We start from the raw sequence: 18,952 nt of genomic DNA, 5'->3' as shown, positions 1-18,952 counted from the left end.
GTTCTAAAGGCAGCTTTTCATTCTTGCAGTCTAACCAGTTTGACTTTCCCTCTTGGCTCCAGGTCGCAGTACGTCTAAGAGATATCAAGAACATACGATTGATACGCGATCAGAGTGCTTCGGAAACAATTGGCAAGAACGGCAAGCCTCGCAATATCGTGCTGGCTATAGATCTTGTTCAAAGCGATCAGAGCCCACTTATCATCTCGACTTTGCTGGATGATATTGAGGTCGTCGCAGAACGATTACGCATTGCCGTAGAGAGTGCAAAGGGTACAAGCGTAAGTGGTGTACAGAAGATATTCAAATTGTTCTTCCAGCTAACAAGTCTCTCGCTTATTTATTTCGTTTCTCCTTACAGCCGATGTCGCTTCAAGTCATGTATGACGTGATGCGCAATATTTCCGCCTCTGCAAGCAAAAATAAGAGCGATCAAAAGACGACAATGACCAGAACTGAGCACCATCCTTTAAAAGTGCATTCAACCCCTGATCTTCACGCCGCTTCAAATGCCACTCCTTCAGCTTCATCTTCTGCAACGACAACAAGCAACACTCCTGATATATACCAGCCCGAACCCGTAGGGTCACCTATACCGGACAAGAAGAAACGGAAGCCCCGCAAGAGCTCCGGTTCAAACAAGCCAGTGCCCAAAACTGGTGCACTGGCCGCTGCGATGATGGCTGCAACTGTTGCTGGTGGCAGCGGTTTCTTCGACGTGGATAGGATTGCAAAAATGGAGGAAGCAGCCAAGCAAAAGTCAGAATCCAGTATCTCTGAGCCTGCAGTCGAGGTGGAACAAAAAACCCCTTCTATTCCCACAGCATCCTCGCCAGTCGACTTAGCAAAGTCGTCAGCAGATGATAGCGATGCTGCTATCCCATCTGGTATCCAGATGCCCTCTGGCCCTTGTTCATGCGACTGCGACTCGCACCTGGACAAGATTGAGACAGAAGTGCAGCTACCAGTATCTGCCAAACAGCTCTTTGAGATTTTGTTCGTCGATAACTCGGAGGATATCTGGCAAGCCAAACTCATCGCTGCAGGCGGAAGCAATCTACGCATGGGCAAATGGGAGAGTGTAGCCGGTAAGCAACAACGAAGTTTAAAATATATCTTACCTGTAAATAATCCTATGGGTACGTATTATAATTACAAGACACACTGAACTCATACGCTAACATGATATCACCATAAATCACCAGTAAAGCTGAAGGAAGCCGAGGTCGCGGAAACTCAAGTTCTACTGAAGAAAGAAGACTATATGTGAGTAATTTTTTTTGTCTCCTTGGCAGTGATCCTTCTCATGCAATTGGGTCGCTAACCGTGTTTGAAGCCGATATGTTGTGCAGATTTCAACGAAAACTGCGCAGTTGCCCTACGCGGACGCCTTTATTCCCTCCATACGATACTGTATTACTTGGGTCAGTAAATCTGAATGCAGATTGCGGTGCAGTCTGGGTGTCCAATTTGTGAAAAGTATCCTTGTCAAAGGTATAAAATAGGAAAGGTGCAAATTCAAGTTGCGGCTCAATGGATATTGACATATATATGACAGGAATGGTTAACAAGGCCGCAATGAAAGGCATGTCAGAAAACATAGCACTATTTATTCCCATACTTGAAAAGAAAGTAAGCAAAAAGAGCGGAAAATCGTCTTCAACTCCTACCGCGTTGTCTTCGGCATCGAATTCAGGAGTAAACGATTCGAAGCAACCGTCGTCGATGCAAGCCAACACCAAGGTCGGTGGTGAAGCAAAACAGAATATCGCTCAAGAATGGTTTGAACTTGTACGCGATTTTGTACTGGATATGCCTTGGCAGGCTTACATGGCAATCTTGAGTGTCCTGTTCTTATGGATGTTGGCGAGTTGGCTGAGATCCGGCCCTTCCGAACATGACGCATCTCCCACTACACTTTTAACACATTCTCCAGACCGAGTTAATTCTCGCGCAGTATACCTCAAGGACCTTCAAGAAGGTCTGATACAGCTGCATCTGGAAAGAATACCTTACGCAGATGCCGAAAGGTTGGTGGGAATACAGGACAAATTTATCGAATGGTATTATTGACTGTTCGCGAAAAAATTTCTTCAGTTTCCAATACTTTTTGGAAAACGGTACTGTGGAGGCCAGCCATCAATGGTACAATGCAAACCACCATAGAATGGCTTTGGAGCTGCTCTTTAGCCGGGAACGGGTAGCAATGTTACGACATGATATGCTGGTCATATTCCAACTGCTGAATCAAGTCGATGCCCGCCTGTTAGAGCATGAATATGTAAATTGGATGCTAGATACTCGTCTGTGGTGCCTCAAGCCGAATTACACTCCTCCGCACCAATTTTGTGAGCAAATCCAACGTCAGCTTCAGATGTACTTTAAGCAATAAAGTGAAAACGGAGATTGTGCTTTTTTGGCATCCATATACATTGTAAAATAATAGGCTATAGGTAATACACGCATTGGGTTTTCATGTACATCGATAGTGGGAAGGAATCATGGTATCCAAAATGAGAAATGTATGAACAAAAAATGAGCGTATAGATGTCTATTGCTGCGTTCCCTTTGCGTTTCCTGATTTTTGGTTTGCATCATTCAGTGGCATCAACTTTTCAACCTCTACAAACACAGACATATTAGCTTTATCAATGAATCTGTTTTCTGTCCGAAACATACTCTGTGACAAGTGCTTGCCGTAGGTATATTTTCTAACAGCATGCAGGTGCGTACGTATTTTGCTGACCAAAAGATCACGCTGTTCTCCATCGTCTGCCACATCTAGCATTTTTTGTAGCACATAATTGGCATATTGATCTTTCATGAGCGTTAACAGGGGCGAAGTCCTACAAGGCGCATGGTCAGATATGTTTCAAAAATACTGCACTGTATAATGTACTAACCCATCCGGCCGGGGGCGCAATACTTCGTCGATGAGAGCTTGGCGATCCTCCTTAGTCGCGTATGCGACGCATTTTTCAACGACATTGCTTGCGAACTTATGCTTACTGAGCTGCAGAACATGACCGCGTATCTTGTCGATAATCATCATCTTGTCCTTTTCCTGGCCTCGTTCTAGGATATGTTGAATCACGTAGTTTCCGTACTGGTCCTGAACTAGCTGGCTCGTGCATCTATGCATTTCTTGCAGCAGCGGTGTCGTCTGCTCCTCAGGGCAATGTTCAAACATACGCTGGATGACTCTACAGCCGTAAGGATGGGTTGCTAGATGGTAGACTTGACCGTGGAATGTATCGATGATAAACTGTATATGCTGGAAAGGCACACGCTCTATAGCTTTCTGCACAACGTGATTACCATTTTGATCCTTGACACATTTTAAAACGTTTCCCTCTAATTCGCGTATCATGGATGCTTGCTGGTCGGTCAAAACATGTTCAAGAGCCTGTCAAAGGAGGTACATTACGTTAAGCATCGTTGGACGATGAAGGTGTAAACATTACCAACCTTCTGAACAACTCGGCAGCCATACATTTGTAACGAAAGGGATAATATGTGACCTTCCATCAATTTCGCCAAGACAGTCTTTTGTGCCTGGTTGCCATGCTCAAAAAGCTTTTGGATAACATAGTTTCCGAACACGTCGGTCATTAGCTGAAGACAGTTGGGTAGAATTTCGTCAAATACAAGCTGCTTGTCTTCGCTGCTGGCTGTTTCAAGCTTTTGCTGGATAAAACGTGATCCATGTTGATCACCGCTAAATTCGACAACGTGATTGGCAATATCTTTAAGCTCGTATTTCTTGTTCTTGTTGCTTCGAAACTCCTCTAACAAAGGACTCCTAATGATCTGAACTGCTTCGGTCGCTGATACAGACCCAGAATCATAGATATCTGGGAAAGACAAGCCTCGTGCTAGCATCGCTGCGGCTGCAGATGATCCATTGCCAGCTGGACCTATTCCTGCATTGCTAGCAGCTACCGGTATGTTTGGATAATAAGGATGTTGTTTGAGCATCTGGTTACGAAGCATCAGAAGTTGTTCTTGCTGTGCCAAAATCTGTCGTTGTCGATTCTGAAGCTGTCGGATTAATCTTTCATTTGCAGCAGCATTGGCAAAGTTATCCATGGGAAATGTCTGCGCTTGATAATCGAGGGTGGGAGTGCTATTTAGGCTGCGACTCTGACTGGCTTGTGTTGGTAGATTTCTAGGATCGTTCATGGACCATGGATAACCTCTGATATCTCCGGTTTCGGGATTCTGGACGACGTTAGCAGCTGGAGGGATCCTGCTGAGTGGTGGACGAGAGTAGTCTGCAGCTATTATTGCCGTCGTCGGACGCTGTCTAGGGTGCATAGCAGCCAAGCCATGCATGTTACCATTATGCGATTCTTCAAGCAGTTGATCATCAAATCCAAAAGTGGACGTTGGTGATAAGAAGCCAGCTCTAGGATCTGCTTCAAAGGGACTGTTCAGAGCTAGCATCAAAAATCAAAAATCGTCAGAACGCCAAGGATACGGATATAATGAGTGAACATATGTAATACTAACGAGGGGAAAGGACACCACTTGCAGCAGCTGCAGTGCTCCACGTTGAGGCGCTCGTATTATCATTAAGCATTGCATCCAAACTATGCATGGGCTTCCGGCTTGCCGTCCATGGGAAGTCATGCTGATCTGTTGGGATTCCTCGTCTATTATTTTGTTCATGCTATTGCCCATCAGGAAAAATGTTAGTACTATGCGAGCTTGGTAATAGACTTCAAGCTATGATTCAGACCTTATCTTCGATGCTAAGGTTTCCAAAATTGATATGCATATTCTCATAGTCATATGGTTCAGTATTTACAATCTGCTTGTTTCGAACAGTGCTTGTTGCCCCCAGGTTCGCTGGTGGTGTCGAATTGGCACGCGGAGGCGGGGAGGTTGAAAAAGCAAAGTGTGAGGCAGGAGACATGGCCCGTGACGGTCGAGCCTGGGGTAGACGGCTTTCTCGAGTGATTGTCGAACGTGAAACTGGCCCTGCAGGTTGCTTCCCACCGTAATTCGGGTCTCCTTGGAAGCCAGGTTGGAGCTGAGGTTGGTATCCAAGACGATATTCTCCAAGTGCTCGGGTAGAACCAGAAACTGGCTGCTTTGCCGTATGTGCATATGGATCATCTTGTTGTGAATAAGCATCTAGTTCTGTAAATCGTTGATGCGAAGCATAGGCCAGACCCTGGGAAGTTTTCCTTTTTCAGCAAATTTGTAGTATAACAAGATAGCAGTAGTGTTGGTTTCTTACTCCGGCAATACGCTGGTAATCATCCAAAGTATGTTCAGAGCCAAACTGTTCTGGATGGCAACCGAGTGCTTCATCTTTAGCAGTGACTAAAATTAAAACTCATTCGTGAGTTATCAAGATATATAAAGCAGGTGTAGGTCCGGACTGACTCCTCGTGGGGACTTGTGTCACGTAGAACAGAATTATTTTTACAATATCCATTTGACGCAGGAGAGCAGTGAACAGACGCACTTTAGCACTTACCAGGTCGCTGGTCTACATGAGACAAAGGTAGACCGCTCGAGGCGCCGGATGCCCATGGATCCCCAACAGGCCCTAGAAATGGCGGGACTGCAGCGTGTTTTTCAGCTTCTCTGGACCAATTCAATGGAAAATTGTCGGCGAGCGGTGTTGTTGCAGCAGACATGGACATATTTTGAGGAGGTAGCAAGTTCCTGCCAGAGAAAGGATAGTACAGCATGTTTGGATCTGGAGGAGCGCTGCTTGGACGTTGCTCGAATTCTCTCAAGGATTCCAGAAGCAGATCGTTATCGACAGATGCTCCTCCTCCTCCTCGACCTCTCATGAGCGCAGCTAACTGAGAGAGCATATTCTTGGTTGGATTACATTGATATTCGGCATTACACTACTTCCTGCTTACCTGACCCTGAGGCTGGTTTCGAGCTCTTGGTTGCTGAATGCCATGCTGCTGTTGTTGAAGCGGAAACTCGGGCGAGAATGATGTAGGATGCATGGATGGTCAAGATATCAAGAAACGAAGACAGTAGTTGGGTGACAGGCGCGAATATAAGCCGTTCTCACACTTTTCTGCAGAGAGAGAGAATTCGGTTCGGCCGGGAACGATGAGTCTGTTAAGGGGTGCAAGTCAGCGATCGATACACGTCAGTGCAAAGTGTAACGTGGCGATGAAGAGCGGGCGGACAAACAGGACGCAGAAGGCAGTAGTTCTAAAGCAGACGACACTCACGGAGAAACGTATATGAGAGAGAGTTGTGAAAGAAGAGGAAACACGCCAGAGGCGATGAGCGATGCAGAGAAGCAAGCTGCAAGACGAATAGGAAAGGAAGGTTGAAGGAAGCACTTGTATGGTAGTGCAGCACCTTTTTTTGCCTTGCTCTGCAAATAAAGTTTGTGTCGACTTTCCATGAATGGTGTCGTTCCAAGGTGGGCAAAGCTGTCAAACTCAGACATTGTGGATTACTGTGCCTTGGCGACCATGTACTCGATAAGTAGCAAGACAGCCTCTTTCAGTGCCAGCTCAAGGTGTGTCCATAGGCGCTTCAGTGTGGAGGATACACTGCGATGATCTCATAGGATGAAAACCAGTCTGTTGCCACAGGTGCAAATGTCCGTCCAATTCTGTAAAATATTTGGAGCGAATACATTAGGTTGTATGTTCTAGACCTGCTAGAAATCCAGATATTATGTATATATGTTATGAATTATGAGCGAAAGACAAAGAATAGGTGAGAGTCCTGCGTTTTACTAAGAAATTGCTCCTTGCAAATAATTCTAAAACGCTAAAATTATGGTGGCGAGATGGGCTGATGTTTAAATGAACGTAGACTTTGTATCCGTTTATTGCAATTTCACTTGTCTAGAGTCTTCCAGAATTATGGAAGTGCTGGATGTACGAATGAACGTTGGGCAGTTGAAAACGATGGCTTCACCAGGCATCAATATATTATCATAATGAAAGCACCGGATTACACGTGAAGTGGTATGTGCAAATCAGCGATGTGAGTAGCCACCAAGATTTGGTCGACTTTCTGCAGCTTAAACAGAGGTCCGCTGAACCGTATACAGATATTACATACATATACTCGATGCAATACGCAAGACCGTATATACCTTTTTCATCCATGCCTAGGACTGAGAGGTCCTTCTTATTGTCATCACCCATGGGCAGCTCAAGAAGGTTCATGACGTTACATTTGTTCATCCGAGTATTCTTCGCCTGTTGGAGCAGTAAAGTCTTCTTATCTACCGCGCTGAAATGTCACACCCATCCTGGCTGCAAATTATTAAGTCTACTTTTCTCTCGTATGACTTTCGGCCGACATCCCATGCGCATCTCTTCTGTAAGTACTTTTTGCAGCCTCCGAAGTCTTCGACATCGCCTCCCCGCTATCCATAGTCAATCAATGTCAGAATTAATGATATTCAATGCATTTACGTTCTTATGTGAATTGTCGGCTATGGCTTTAGTTTTCGTCTAGAGTGCCATGACACAGCCTGGATGATCGCAGGGGCGCTAGAATTCCAAAATGCCTCCGTTGCTGGTCGACCTTTAACTTTCTAGCGAATATGAATTGTTAATGAGCGATCCTGGAAAACTTTGTGACAAATATGTACCGAATTGACTTCCACCATGATATTTAACATCGTTTCTGCAGCGGTGCCGGCTACAACCTGCTCTTTAACTATATTAATGTCCTTGGACATCATTCTGTTGGCTGTATGTCTGGACACAGCGTTGAGCTTCAACAATAGTTCCATATAGAAAAGTCGTCCAGTCGCACGGCTCGCCGTATATTGGTTATTCAAGTAGATTGGTTGTCTTTATGGTGCCCGAGCTGAGCATCCACTACCTGTCCTTTGAGAGACGCCAGTAGTTTGGTATTATTAGTTTCTGTCTGCAGCTGTTTCTTCTTCTTTTCATGCTCAATCGTTTGCTTCAGGAACTCGTTGTACGCCAAATGTACTCTTTTGTCGATTTTTTCAGAAACATACGTACAACATCCCTGAGGTGCCGACGAACAAACGCGTTTGAGCTGATGGCTGAAACCGATTTCAGGAAGTGATGATAGAACGACATCGTCTATCATTTTATCCGCATCCCCGTTGAGAACTTTGCGCACCAGTTCCGGTTCATTGCTCCAATTTGCAGCTGATAGCCCGGAATTCTACTGGGAAGCTTCCAGTCCCCTTGTTCTTTCGTCGATATGGTATGATTAGGCGAGAAACCAAAGCAGGCTGGTATCCTCATTTGTCTGTGGACACGCAGTCTATAAGCTGTAGAAAAACTCTTCACTGGACGTTGTTCTGCTTTGCAGAATTAAACAACAATTTCCACGACTTATCTGTCCCTTTATTTTGCTGTAAACACCACAACGGTTGTCTAAAACTGCACTGTGTCGCTACAATGCGATCAACACTAAATAAAGATAATGTTGTGTCCCTGCTGATACGTTCAAGCCATCAGCGTACACACCGTCCTATTTAATTTTATCTGTAATCGTTGTAGATCATCAAACCCGAAAGGGAGAGCTTGGAAGGTCTATATGGATATCCGATCGTTAAAGTTCAGAGTGCCGACGAACAAATTGATTTGCTGCAGTGTCTAGGCATCCGCAAAGCAGCACCGAATACGGCTCGCTTTGAAAAACAATACGGATTCTTGCTAAAAACGAGCATGTGGATGCGAAGCTTTCCATTCACAGATCAATTTGCCATATATATGTCCCGCTGCAAACATGCCACTCAAATCCATTGGCTTCACTGATATTTTCGTCAAGATCTTGCTCCAGAACCTGCCATGTTACGTGTCCGCCTTCGACTTGTCTACAGCAAGAGAGATAATACAGCAAGCTTCCGCCTCTCATAGCAGAAATAGCCTCGAGTCCTTGTTTGACATCTCTGAAAAAAGCAGTCATAAAAAGAGACACATTGGAAGTTATCAAGCGTCGTTTACCATGAAAAGTTGCGAAAAACAGTAGAAGATGCTGACGGCAAAATTGCCATTGGTACGTTTTAGCAAACCGCTTTACAACGGATGGGATTATATGCAATGCCCAATTTACGGGATTCATACCGGAAAAGAAGGATAGCAGACGTAAAAATATTTCAGGAATTATCTGCATAGATTTCGGACAAAGATACACCGCCGCTGCATTCTATCGTCCGGGCGCTACGTCGACGAATTGCAAGGATGTAAGAATGTGTTGCCATTACTCTGTATTTCAGGGATTAACTTACAAATAGGATGCAAAAGGGCTATATTTGCAATCCCTACATGAGACCGGGAAACAGAAGCTGAGCCGATTGTAGACAAACTACAGGAGTTTGCTGGCAGAAAGTACGTGGCAGATAAATAAGACATGAGCGAATACTAATTCGCACGCAGCTACTTCGTAAACAGTGATAATGTGGTTCTTATGGTGAAGCAAGGTCTTCCAAGCATTCAGAAGCTCGTGGGCCCCAAAAGTCAATCCAAACTAAGCTGGATTACGCTGTGACTACGGAAGAGAGAGACGTGCTATGTCAGCTTGCGGGGGAAACTGCAATGGAGGACATAAGACTTTCTGGTTATCCGACATCTATTCTTGGGAAAGGATATGAAGGCGGAAAGTAGTTGTGTGAAATGATGGAAAATAGAGACTGACTTGGTATTTGGAGCGTGCATCTTCTGCTGAGATATTTAAATACACCTGCCGAAGGGGGAAGTTTGCACTTTTACTTGAGCATGTTACAGAATCCAGCAACAGGACAAGACAATGCAATGTCTCTCTTGAGCACCTTCCTTTTACAAGGATGGGTATGTTCATGTGCACCCAATTAAAGTGTACAGATGCATCTTACCCTCTGCTCTAGGTCATGACAGACGAGAAGTGTAGAGTACCTGATTGCTATGTACCTATTATGCGATCAAAAGACGGATCAGTGCGATTTTGCGTCAGTCACGATACTCTACCGACATGTTCACCGAACGCAAAAGGCAGCGCAGTCCAGCAAACCTCGAGATCTACAAACAAGGAAGCAGATCAGTTCGCAGACGCGGCTGCAAGGGACAACGAAGTCAAAGAAAATAAGGACGACGCTGCACTGCTACGGAAACGAAGAGAGCAGTCTTCTAGAGCATCACAAATTATTGGACAGAAACTGCTACAACGGTGGACGTTACTGAATGAAGTATGCCCCAATCCTGAATGCTACGCTGTATGTATCTGTATTGGCATTTCCGTCGAGGACATTTGAGACAGAGACATTCTGCATAGATACCATTGATGCGGGATCCATCCAAACGAATGGTTTGCGTAAACTGCAATCGGTCCTATATTACTGAAGAAGAAGCTACCAAAGCAGATCAGCAAACATCCAAGCAGGAACCAGAGAGAAATGAAGTGGAAAAGGCTCCTGCGGAACGGCCCGAGGATCAAGTAAGCTAGCTGTAAGCTTGGCAAGTATCCATACAAATTATTTACGTATGCGCTCTATTCGTTTAGACCCATCGGAAGAAGCAAAAGGTAAGTCTAGCGACAAAGTGATATCCCTGATGCCTATTAATTTCTTGCAACAGACTGTGGATGATGAGAAAAAGGTAGCATCCAAGCAGTCGCAAAGGAAAGCAAGTTTCGACGTTGGAAAAGCGTACGCTCAGCGTACTGGTTCATCTTCCCTCACACTATTAGAATCCATCGATACCAAACTGCAGGATCTGATAAACCAAATGCAAGCCGTTAGCGACCCGCTTCGCCTGAAACACATTTTTGAGGCCATTGAAGCAGGAGCACGGGCGAAGAAAGCATGTTTGGAGGTTGAAAAGTCTCTCTAATGATGTAACAAGTCTTCAATAATAAAGAATATGCATGTTATATCAAACTAGAGTGTTTGCATCCATTGGCAATATTAAGTCCGTATTGATACTCTTGATATTCTACTTGCTCCTATCTAACGCTGGTGTTTCTTTAGCCTTCACGGTACTTTACATAAATGACATGTCATATTCATCTTAGAGATAGAAGCAAAATAAGATTTGTATGTAATGCCTCTTCTAAATTTTGGAGCAAGTCATGAAAGCTTTCTGCACTGAAGACTCGGGGCTCGGGGTGGGATTGAGAGCGAGGAGCTTTGATTGTGCCTCCGCAATAACGCTTTCAGGAACATTGCTGTCCATATTACGGTTGGCTTCTGAAAGAAAAAATGTAAGTGTAAAATATAAGTTCAGACTTGTTGTTGTTATCTGCCTAAGCATATACGTCTCTGCTAGTTGTCAATAAGGATAACCAATTGTGTTTTGAGTTGACAACAACCAAGAAAAAAAAAAATTGGCATGATTTCCCTGAATCCGGCTATTGTTGCACAAAAGGAGTGCAAGAACTCTTCTTCACGAGGTTAATCAATGACCGAGCAAGAGACATTAAATACTCGATTGTGGAAAGGCAAGGACGGCAAGTTCGAAGTTGAGGCAGCGTACGTTGCGTTGTTTCAAAAGACCAAAGTCAAGTTACGAAAAGCTGGAGGAGGGATGATTGCAGTACCTCTCGACCGATTGTCTGAAGCAGATTTGGCATACGTTGCTGCTCGCTCAGGGCAGAGCGCCGTTATTGTAGAGACCCGAGAGACAAAGCTGGAGAACGAGAGCATTACACCCAAGCCAGCAGCAGATTCGTCATATTTTACATTTCAGCCGTATGCTATGCCAACTGAGACAATGATGCCATCCCCACGGATGTGTATTGTTCCAGAACACAAGATACATACATCAGATGATCCTGCTCCGACAACTCTGCCAGCATCATCTAACGCTGTTCAGGTCGCATATCCGGCGGTAGCTACACACAGCAACGGCGATGTTCCTATGCCGACACCCGTCGAGTACAAGAAACCAGAAACTGTACGTGCAATACAACCCAACTCGATCCAGCTGCTTCCTCAGCGATCACTATCTTCAATTACACAAAAGTTCTTGGCCGCGCAAGCACAGAGGTATCCTCGGCCATCCAACTTGGCAGATTTCCCGCCGAACGTACTCACCACGATCGCGAAATACCTTGATACCTTTTCACGCATTCGATTTGCACAGGTATCGCGTGGTTTCCGTCACAGTGCACTTCATCCAGATGCATGGTACAGACTTTGGTTCCGTCGAAACGATTTGCATCGCGTCGATACCCAACTGGTTCACGACATGACCCGCACGTTGCTATCGTACCAACTTCACCACGCCGTCTTTGTAATAGAATTTGATGGTTCTCTAATAACTGCCGACGCTGCTGTCCACGTACTGCTCAACTTCCCCAATTTAAGGCGACTGTCCGTCAAGAATTGCTTCGAATGCTGCTCCTTCCCGCTAAGCGGGAAGTTGATGCACATTTCGGCCCTGGGAAGCTACACAAGACTGCGCTTGGAACGCTTTGAGATGGGCAAGACACTGCGTCGTGGCATAGACCAAAAGGAATCGGAGAAGAAGCCAAATGCGCCGCAATCTTTAGGCCAGGATGTTGCTGTGATTTCTAATGCTTTGGAACGACTCGCTGGTCGCCCGATATCGATGGATTGCCACTTGTGCGATTACTGCCAGACGGACGCGGCAGCATCCACACTCAACTGTGCAGGATGCGGGATAGTAAATATACACATATGCTTAACATGTGCACCAAAATGCGATCGGTAAGTAAGAACGGGGGAGGATGTTTGTCTACTTCTTGATATTAATAGTATGTCAGATGCTCTGTTCGTCTTTGTGGGCGACCTGAATGCCGCGAAAAAGCGATACAGTTATCAGCGTTGAAATGCAACCAGTGCCACAAACCACTATACATCTGCGATCAGCTGCAGAGTCAGAGCTGTGTAATGGCTAAACGGCGGTGTGCGGGATGCAAAGGTGTCTATCATACCCAATGTCGCACCAAGGAAGGAGTTGTCGTTTCAAACCAATGTTCTCGATGCGGCATAGTGGCCTGTCCGCGGTGTGATTTAACAGGGTGTGGCGCAGGATGCCAAGGACAGTGGTGCCGGGCTTGCGTTGACGAGGCTGGGCTGGGCCACTGCAAATGTTTCTCACTGGAGCGAGCAACAGGTGGCAAGATTCGCAAGAGGATAGTCTGTAAATATTGCAGAAAGTCTTGCCAAAAATGCGGCTCCAACTGCTTCTGCGCTCGTTGTCTCAATCTACATTCCAAGCAATGCGCGTAATCTAAAAAGAAGGAACGAGACCAAACAAGCGATCCACGTTAGCATTTCATTTTTCCATACATACAGAAGCAGCCGCACGCATCATTTAATGATCATATCTTTTCTTCTTCTTGACACTAACAGTGATAAACATACACGCCTGCATATATAAATATTGCAAGTGCATCTAATCTAACTGTATTATTTCATTTAAACTGCAAAGAGAATCGAACGCATATTTTATGTAAAAGAAGGAGAATGATGATAGTGAAGATGGATATACACTTGTTCCCTTCTGAAGGGGTCGACAAGGGATGTATGAGGTGTGAGTGAGAGAAAGGAAGTTAAAAATAGATGCATGTACAAGGGCGACGATAATAATGATGTGCAGATTAGTGTACGAGTAGAATTTTCGGGGAGGTCGAGTGGTGGTAGAGTCGAGATAGGCGGCGAGGTGAGGGGGGTGTGGGAAGAGAGAGAGAGAAAGAGTGGGGGTTAGGATGGGTGGGTCCAGACACGATCTCTGGGCATTCATCACCGTGAAGGTGACACGGTTGGGAGTACAGCATCGGTTGCGGATACATCTGGTATGTTTGGGCCACCCGTCGCTGTCAGATAACTTTTACAGGAGACCATCGTAGACACTGTCTCGTTCAGAAAGGAGGCAATCATTTGTAGCTCCTTGCCAGAATCCCAACGAGTATATTGTCGACACACAACTGCACGTAAAAGATCAAGCAGCACAGCCATCTTGAACTCTACTTCTTCAACCCATAACCGCCATTGGTAGTACTGGATAGCGGTCACAGTAGAGGTGTTGTTCTGGATATCCGTATTGAAAGTTGCAAGTGTAGACTGTGGTGGCGCTTGTTGGGATAGAAAAAAACCGATAATGCGTTGCCGAGACAGCAAATGTAGATCGGCTGCTGTCATGAGATCAGTTTGACAGAGAGAACCGATAAACTGTATCAGGACGCGGAAGCTTCGCTGGACAGATGTCTGCGGTGCGCTGGATGGAAGAAGCAAACGGCATCGGTGGTGCTGGTGGTATCTATGAGTAAGTCCATCCAAATGTCGAGAAAGGTGAGCAAGGAGGAGTCGATGATGGATGGCTTTGGCGGGATCGCTGTCGAAGAGGGCGGTTAAGGTAGGATAGAGAGTGGCTAAGAGTTCTGTAATGAGAGATGCTGTCTTTGTAGAGTTATACTTGTGCAATTCTCGCTCTGTACGAAAATCGCCCAAGGTAGAGTTGACAGGTGGATCGTGAACCGGATCCAGCAGTACGTGATCCATCATTATGCCAAGCATGCGGTCAAGCAGGAAGTCCAGGGATGGTTGCCAGTTGCTGTTCGGAGTTCTGTCGTAGATCTCGACTGCGAGTCTGTTGGCCACCGACTGCAGCGTAGGATAATTGACAATTGTCTTTTTTGCGTCGCAGTAACCATGTCGCTCGACAAATGCGACTGCCGAGTGGATGAGTAGTCCGAACATATGAATGTGTGGTCGTGTCAAGTCGATGCGGTACTTGTGCCAGACAAGCTTCTGCACTGTTGTTTGGCAACGTCGTGAGCAGGTGCCGAGATACCACAAGTCTGCAAACTCGAGATGGCTTGCAACTTTTAACAGAATCTCTAGAGGTAAATCGTAGAGTAACGGCGAGTCACAGAACATTCTGTCCATTGTATGTTGACGGAAAGAAGAGTATGAAAAAGGATACAGGTCCTGGTTTTCCTGTTTTGAAGACCAGCGATTGGGCATTGCAGGCTATGCCCAAAATAGAAGTACCTTGTCGGTCCAGACTTTCCCTTCTCCTTCGTACATTGTCTTGTCCCTTGCAGTCCATCGCCGGCTTGTGCATGGAAATGAGTCTTTGATTGCACTTTTATCTGTCGGACATGACCCGTTCTGGCCCGATATTTGTGGAAAAAGCCACAATATGATAGCAAGATGACGATTATGATGATGACGACTATATCCAGACTCAAGCGCATTCTCTGATGCAAAATCGATAGCTATGTACAAATTTGCTTCAAACAAATATCATAAGAAACGATGCCGATGGGAGGTGACAGAACTGTGTTGCTGCGCTGTAGCTTTCAATATCGTATTGTGTCAAGATAATGTTTGTCTTCAAATGAGTACGATACCCGTGACGTTGCCCAGGTGCAATCTTCAATGTGTTGTCAGCAATGACAGAAGAACAAAATGCTAGTGCAATTATCAATGACCGTCTGTCGCGTGCAGGAATTCGTTGCATGTGTATCATGCTAGAGCGAGACATGTATGTATCTATGTTCTGGTTGATTATTCACATGGTCAGTGGATGGCTTTTTTACGCACATCTTTTAATTTGTTATTATATGTACAGGCTGCGTGAAAGCATCTGGACCGGCAAAGATATGTCAGGCCCAACTTTTTTCTTTTTCGATCAGGTGCCACAAACTTTCGAGTTTCTATTTAAGGTACATTGCGTTCCAGAAGGTCGACCAAGACTCTTGTCATTTCAAAGTCATAAATATAACTTGTCGTCGTCTTGGCAATGTCGACGCAGCGTTTCAATTGCTGCTTTGCAGCATCGTACGTAGCAGGATTCTCCAAAAGTTTCAGATAAACATTCTGCGCAAACAAGAGACCGACCACGGGCGCACTGCATTGCTGCGCAAGGGCTTCAACCGAGCATGTGATAAAATAAGCTGCTTGCATGCATACATACAGGCAATAACACGTATGCGGATTGTCCCGGTCGAACGTAATGAACGGCGAGCACAGGAGTATCCTGTTGATATTTAGCTCCATATGGACTTGCAGGATACAGCTCTCAGCCAGGGTCCCGGCCCTGCATGAGTAGTTTGGTCGTTGCCAGTCTGTTGGTAAGGTCTGGACGAGAGACTCTACTTCCCGATGCATATCGAGCCAATCGCGCATCGTGCTTTCTTCTGACTTGACAAGCAGTGACATGATCTTATCCCGCTGGATTTGAGTTCGGATTAACAGAGACCATACTCCAAGTATGTAATAGTCCGTTCCGCGGTTTTCAACATCCTCGCAAGGCAGGTCAGGCAACGGTTGATGTGGATAGAACTGAGATGACGATAGTGACACGGTAGAACCACCTTGCAACACCCTGTACCAGGTATTAAAGTAGTATAGGCACCAAACAAGCAAAGTTTCACGCGAGGTCATGGGTCTGTTTTTGTCGTACAGGCCCAGTTCATTTGCCATCGTGAACGAAATCCACTCGTATGTATAAATAACTCCAGGGTAACCGTTCTGATGACTGCAATACGACAGGATGAAAGCCGCCAAGCAGGTGTCCATCGATGGCTCGTCAAAGCTGTCTGCAAGCATATCACGAGCAACTTTGCAATACGCAACCGATAACGCCTTGCCCATGTTGTAACGCGGTGATTCATGCGCGGGACGTTTATTCCAGATATGGATCTGGAATGCGTTTCGTGCTGCCATTGCACAAACTGCATAAATGAGCAACTTTGAAGGTCTTCTGATAGGATCGCGATACCGTTCCCAAAAGTCGTCCAAATCGATAATTGGGAGACGCAAGTCACCGCAACACGGCGTGGTACAGTACAATTCGACCAAAGTATCAGTCAAGTCCTCGCTGATATCTAACGGATAATCTTGCGGCATCAGGCGGTAGTTTTGGCTGGTCCACTTTTCCCATATTGCGAAAGCACATTTCTTTAAATCAGCCAACATTCGTGGTCTATCAGGCGCAGCGTGCTTTCTATCGAGATCCAATGCATCCAACAAACTAGTCAAGGTTGCCATATCGCAATGCACAGTCAATCCATTCGGGCTCGCTGCAATCTTCCAGGATACACGGTGTGATTTTCGAAACCTTCTCTCATTATCGAGACTATGATGCTGGATTGCATCCTCCCAGCTGTCCAGGACCGCATTTAGGCACCTAACGGCCTGGAAAATATAGGTGACTTTGGGTTCAACCCGCTCATACACGCAATCGTATCCTTGGTCCTTGCAGCGTTGACATTGGGGTTTTTTGAGGTTGCAGTATTGTAAGTCTCGATGGCATTTGATGCAAGGGTATATAGAAAGACAGTCCAACTGTCCTGCCTTTGATTTTGCTGGTCGAGAGCATGTCTCAAGCAAGCCACCTAGTCGCTTTATACGCTCACTCAATACATTGGTTGCTTCCTGCAGAGTTCTGAGTGACGGTGCTGCTTCGGGATAGATGCAGGTTGCTCCTCGTTGTTCGCATTTGTAGCAAGCTGGTCGTTTACGATCACAAGATTGTCTTTACGGCCCAAGCTAAGTGAGATCCACAGTAGCATTGACTATTTGAGGGTGTATTACCTGTATTGACGACAGCGGAAACAAGCGGTACGAGTAGACGTTTCGCTCATATAGTCATGATCGTTCCAGAATGTAGAAAGCCTTTGAGCCTCTTACTTTCAAAGGGGAGTCCTTGGATGGAAACCTCTGCACTTGCAGGCATCTCCGCCTAAAAAAGGGCAGTTCATTTTAAACGCATCAACTGTTTTTTCTTTTTTTGCCCTAGTCCCCCACAAGGTTTTCCAGCTCCGCCCCCAAGATGTGTCGAAGCGGATAGCCTTATGATGCCAACCAATAAACAGCTCTTTCGCTTCCATTTTGCGGCTGAGAACAAAGATGGAATAATCATGTTCAATAACGATGGAGGTGGTACATCATTTAGAACTCCTTCTTATTACAATCATCCACTGTTAGACTTAATTCTTTGCTTCTTATTCCATAAAAGCACCTGCCCAAAGTCTCTAAGTACTTAGTGTTTCCTTGTCCAACTCAAAGACCTCATTCGCGTTCATAAAGATTTTTTTTCAAATGATAGAGTTATTTGAAAAAAGAAAATCGAACCATCTTATCGCTGCTGTTCTTCAAAGGAAAAGTCAAACGCACGTCTATATCAAAATTTATCGAGGACAATCTGGAGTACGTTGTGGCAAACACTCCTTTGGGTGAGGACTTTCAAAACTTCTGGGGCAACCTGATTCGTTGAAGCGTGCAAAGCAGGTAATGGAAGGCGCAGATAACAGTAAATATACCTTTAGACTTAAAAGGTTCGACATGCATATTTGGCTGACAGCTTTTTAGCACTTACCTAGGCCGCCTACAATGGACTCGAGTTGGTTTCCAGGCTTTGTATCGAAATGGTGAGCACCAAGGCTCCGGAGTACTTGGCCAAGTTTCCCATGGGCAAAATACCGGTCTTGGATAGGCAAGTAATTCTATAAAGGCCCTGACGGGGGAAATACTAATTTTCTTTCTAGCACAACGAGGTCACTTTGTTTGAATCCTCAGCTATCGTGCATTATGACAAGTGCATGAGCGAAAGCCCGGAGAATATGAGTCATCTATCCATACTCGCGGTGCTATTCAGCTGCTGCCCACAAGGAAAATTCGCGCTTGCTTGTGCAACACCCGCCCACAAGACCCAAATTATGCAAACATTAGCACTGGTCCTTGCCCTGCGCAGCATTCGCCCATACGTCAAGCCGAATATGAACGTTGCTGTTGAAAGAACGGATTGTTCTCTCAAGGCATTCAATGACTATATCGTGACACGCAATACTTCCTCGGCGAGGTTGTAACTTTGTGGACATCGCTGTGACATGCCAGCTAGTTAACGGATTCAAGTCTGTTATTGTCAAGCAGATATAAGACGAGTGCAAGAATGCTACATGATATTTCAAGACGCTGACTGGCAAGGAACAGATTGATCCTGAATGCCTATGGAATTACAAGGCAGGATTCTCGTTTCATCCTCAGAAGCAGCCTGTTATGCACTGGTTT

General features: G+C 45.5%; 9 protein-coding genes across 9 annotated transcripts; 4 read left to right on the top strand and 5 right to left on the bottom strand.

The window, feature by feature from the left end:
- Positions 1-364: 364 nt before the first annotated feature.
- On the top strand, positions 365-2,392 carry VTP01DRAFT_2372 (uncharacterized protein; the record flags this gene model as incomplete). Its single annotated transcript, XM_069380826.1, has 5 exons — positions 365-1,139; positions 1,206-1,266; positions 1,337-1,494; positions 1,559-2,030; positions 2,098-2,392. 5 exons carry the CDS (start codon positions 365-367, stop codon positions 2,390-2,392), a joined length of 1,761 nt encoding a protein of 586 aa, XP_069237875.1.
- Positions 2,393-2,551: 159 nt separating this feature from the next.
- Positions 2,552-5,978, bottom strand: VTP01DRAFT_2371 (uncharacterized protein; the record flags this gene model as incomplete). Its single annotated transcript, XM_069380825.1, has 9 exons — positions 2,552-2,622; positions 2,680-2,846; positions 2,904-3,406; positions 3,469-4,439; positions 4,513-4,672; positions 4,742-5,179; positions 5,246-5,331; positions 5,489-5,822; positions 5,886-5,978. 9 exons carry the CDS (start codon positions 5,976-5,978, stop codon positions 2,552-2,554), a joined length of 2,823 nt encoding a protein of 940 aa, XP_069237874.1.
- Positions 5,979-7,441: 1,463 nt separating this feature from the next.
- Positions 7,442-7,744, bottom strand: VTP01DRAFT_2370 (uncharacterized protein; the record flags this gene model as incomplete). The annotated part of the gene is made up of 2 exons (XM_069380824.1): positions 7,442-7,543; positions 7,601-7,744. The coding sequence occupies 2 exons, from the start codon at positions 7,742-7,744 to the stop codon at positions 7,442-7,444; spliced, it is 246 nt and encodes an 81-aa protein (XP_069237873.1).
- A 1,966-nt stretch (positions 7,745-9,710) lies between these two features.
- Positions 9,711-10,799, top strand: VTP01DRAFT_2369 (uncharacterized protein; the record flags this gene model as incomplete). Its single annotated transcript, XM_069380822.1, has 5 exons — positions 9,711-9,782; positions 9,839-10,183; positions 10,243-10,404; positions 10,471-10,491; positions 10,545-10,799. 5 exons carry the CDS (start codon positions 9,711-9,713, stop codon positions 10,797-10,799), a joined length of 855 nt encoding a protein of 284 aa, XP_069237872.1.
- A 567-nt stretch (positions 10,800-11,366) lies between these two features.
- Positions 11,367-13,162, top strand: VTP01DRAFT_2368 (uncharacterized protein; the record flags this gene model as incomplete). The annotated part of the gene is made up of 2 exons (XM_069380821.1): positions 11,367-12,637; positions 12,694-13,162. The coding sequence occupies 2 exons, from the start codon at positions 11,367-11,369 to the stop codon at positions 13,160-13,162; spliced, it is 1,740 nt and encodes a 579-aa protein (XP_069237871.1).
- Positions 13,163-13,675: 513 nt separating this feature from the next.
- Positions 13,676-14,821, bottom strand: VTP01DRAFT_2367 (uncharacterized protein; the record flags this gene model as incomplete). The annotated part of the gene is made up of 1 exon (XM_069380820.1): positions 13,676-14,821. One exon carries the CDS (start codon positions 14,819-14,821, stop codon positions 13,676-13,678), a length of 1,146 nt encoding a protein of 381 aa, XP_069237870.1.
- A 349-nt stretch (positions 14,822-15,170) lies between these two features.
- VTP01DRAFT_2366 (uncharacterized protein) lies at positions 15,171-15,398 on the bottom strand (the record flags this gene model as incomplete). The annotated part of the gene is made up of 1 exon (XM_069380819.1): positions 15,171-15,398. The coding sequence occupies one exon, from the start codon at positions 15,396-15,398 to the stop codon at positions 15,171-15,173; it is 228 nt and encodes a 75-aa protein (XP_069237869.1).
- Positions 15,399-15,598: 200 nt separating this feature from the next.
- VTP01DRAFT_2365 (uncharacterized protein) lies at positions 15,599-17,526 on the bottom strand (the record flags this gene model as incomplete). Its single annotated transcript, XM_069380818.1, has 2 exons — positions 15,599-17,417; positions 17,477-17,526. 2 exons carry the CDS (start codon positions 17,524-17,526, stop codon positions 15,599-15,601), a joined length of 1,869 nt encoding a protein of 622 aa, XP_069237868.1.
- A 783-nt stretch (positions 17,527-18,309) lies between these two features.
- On the top strand, positions 18,310-18,750 carry VTP01DRAFT_2364 (uncharacterized protein; the record flags this gene model as incomplete). Its single annotated transcript, XM_069380817.1, has 2 exons — positions 18,310-18,381; positions 18,430-18,750. The coding sequence occupies 2 exons, from the start codon at positions 18,310-18,312 to the stop codon at positions 18,748-18,750; spliced, it is 393 nt and encodes a 130-aa protein (XP_069237867.1).
- Positions 18,751-18,952: the final 202 nt, after the last annotated feature.

Source organism: Rhizomucor pusillus (assembly GCF_041956525.1).
Source record: "Rhizomucor pusillus strain CBS 183.67 unplaced genomic scaffold VTP01scaffold_12, whole genome shotgun sequence".
Taxonomy (NCBI): domain Eukaryota; kingdom Fungi; phylum Mucoromycota; class Mucoromycetes; order Mucorales; family Lichtheimiaceae; genus Rhizomucor; species Rhizomucor pusillus.
Note: the sequence above shows the minus strand (reverse complement) of the source record. Positions and strands in the feature narration are given on the sequence as shown.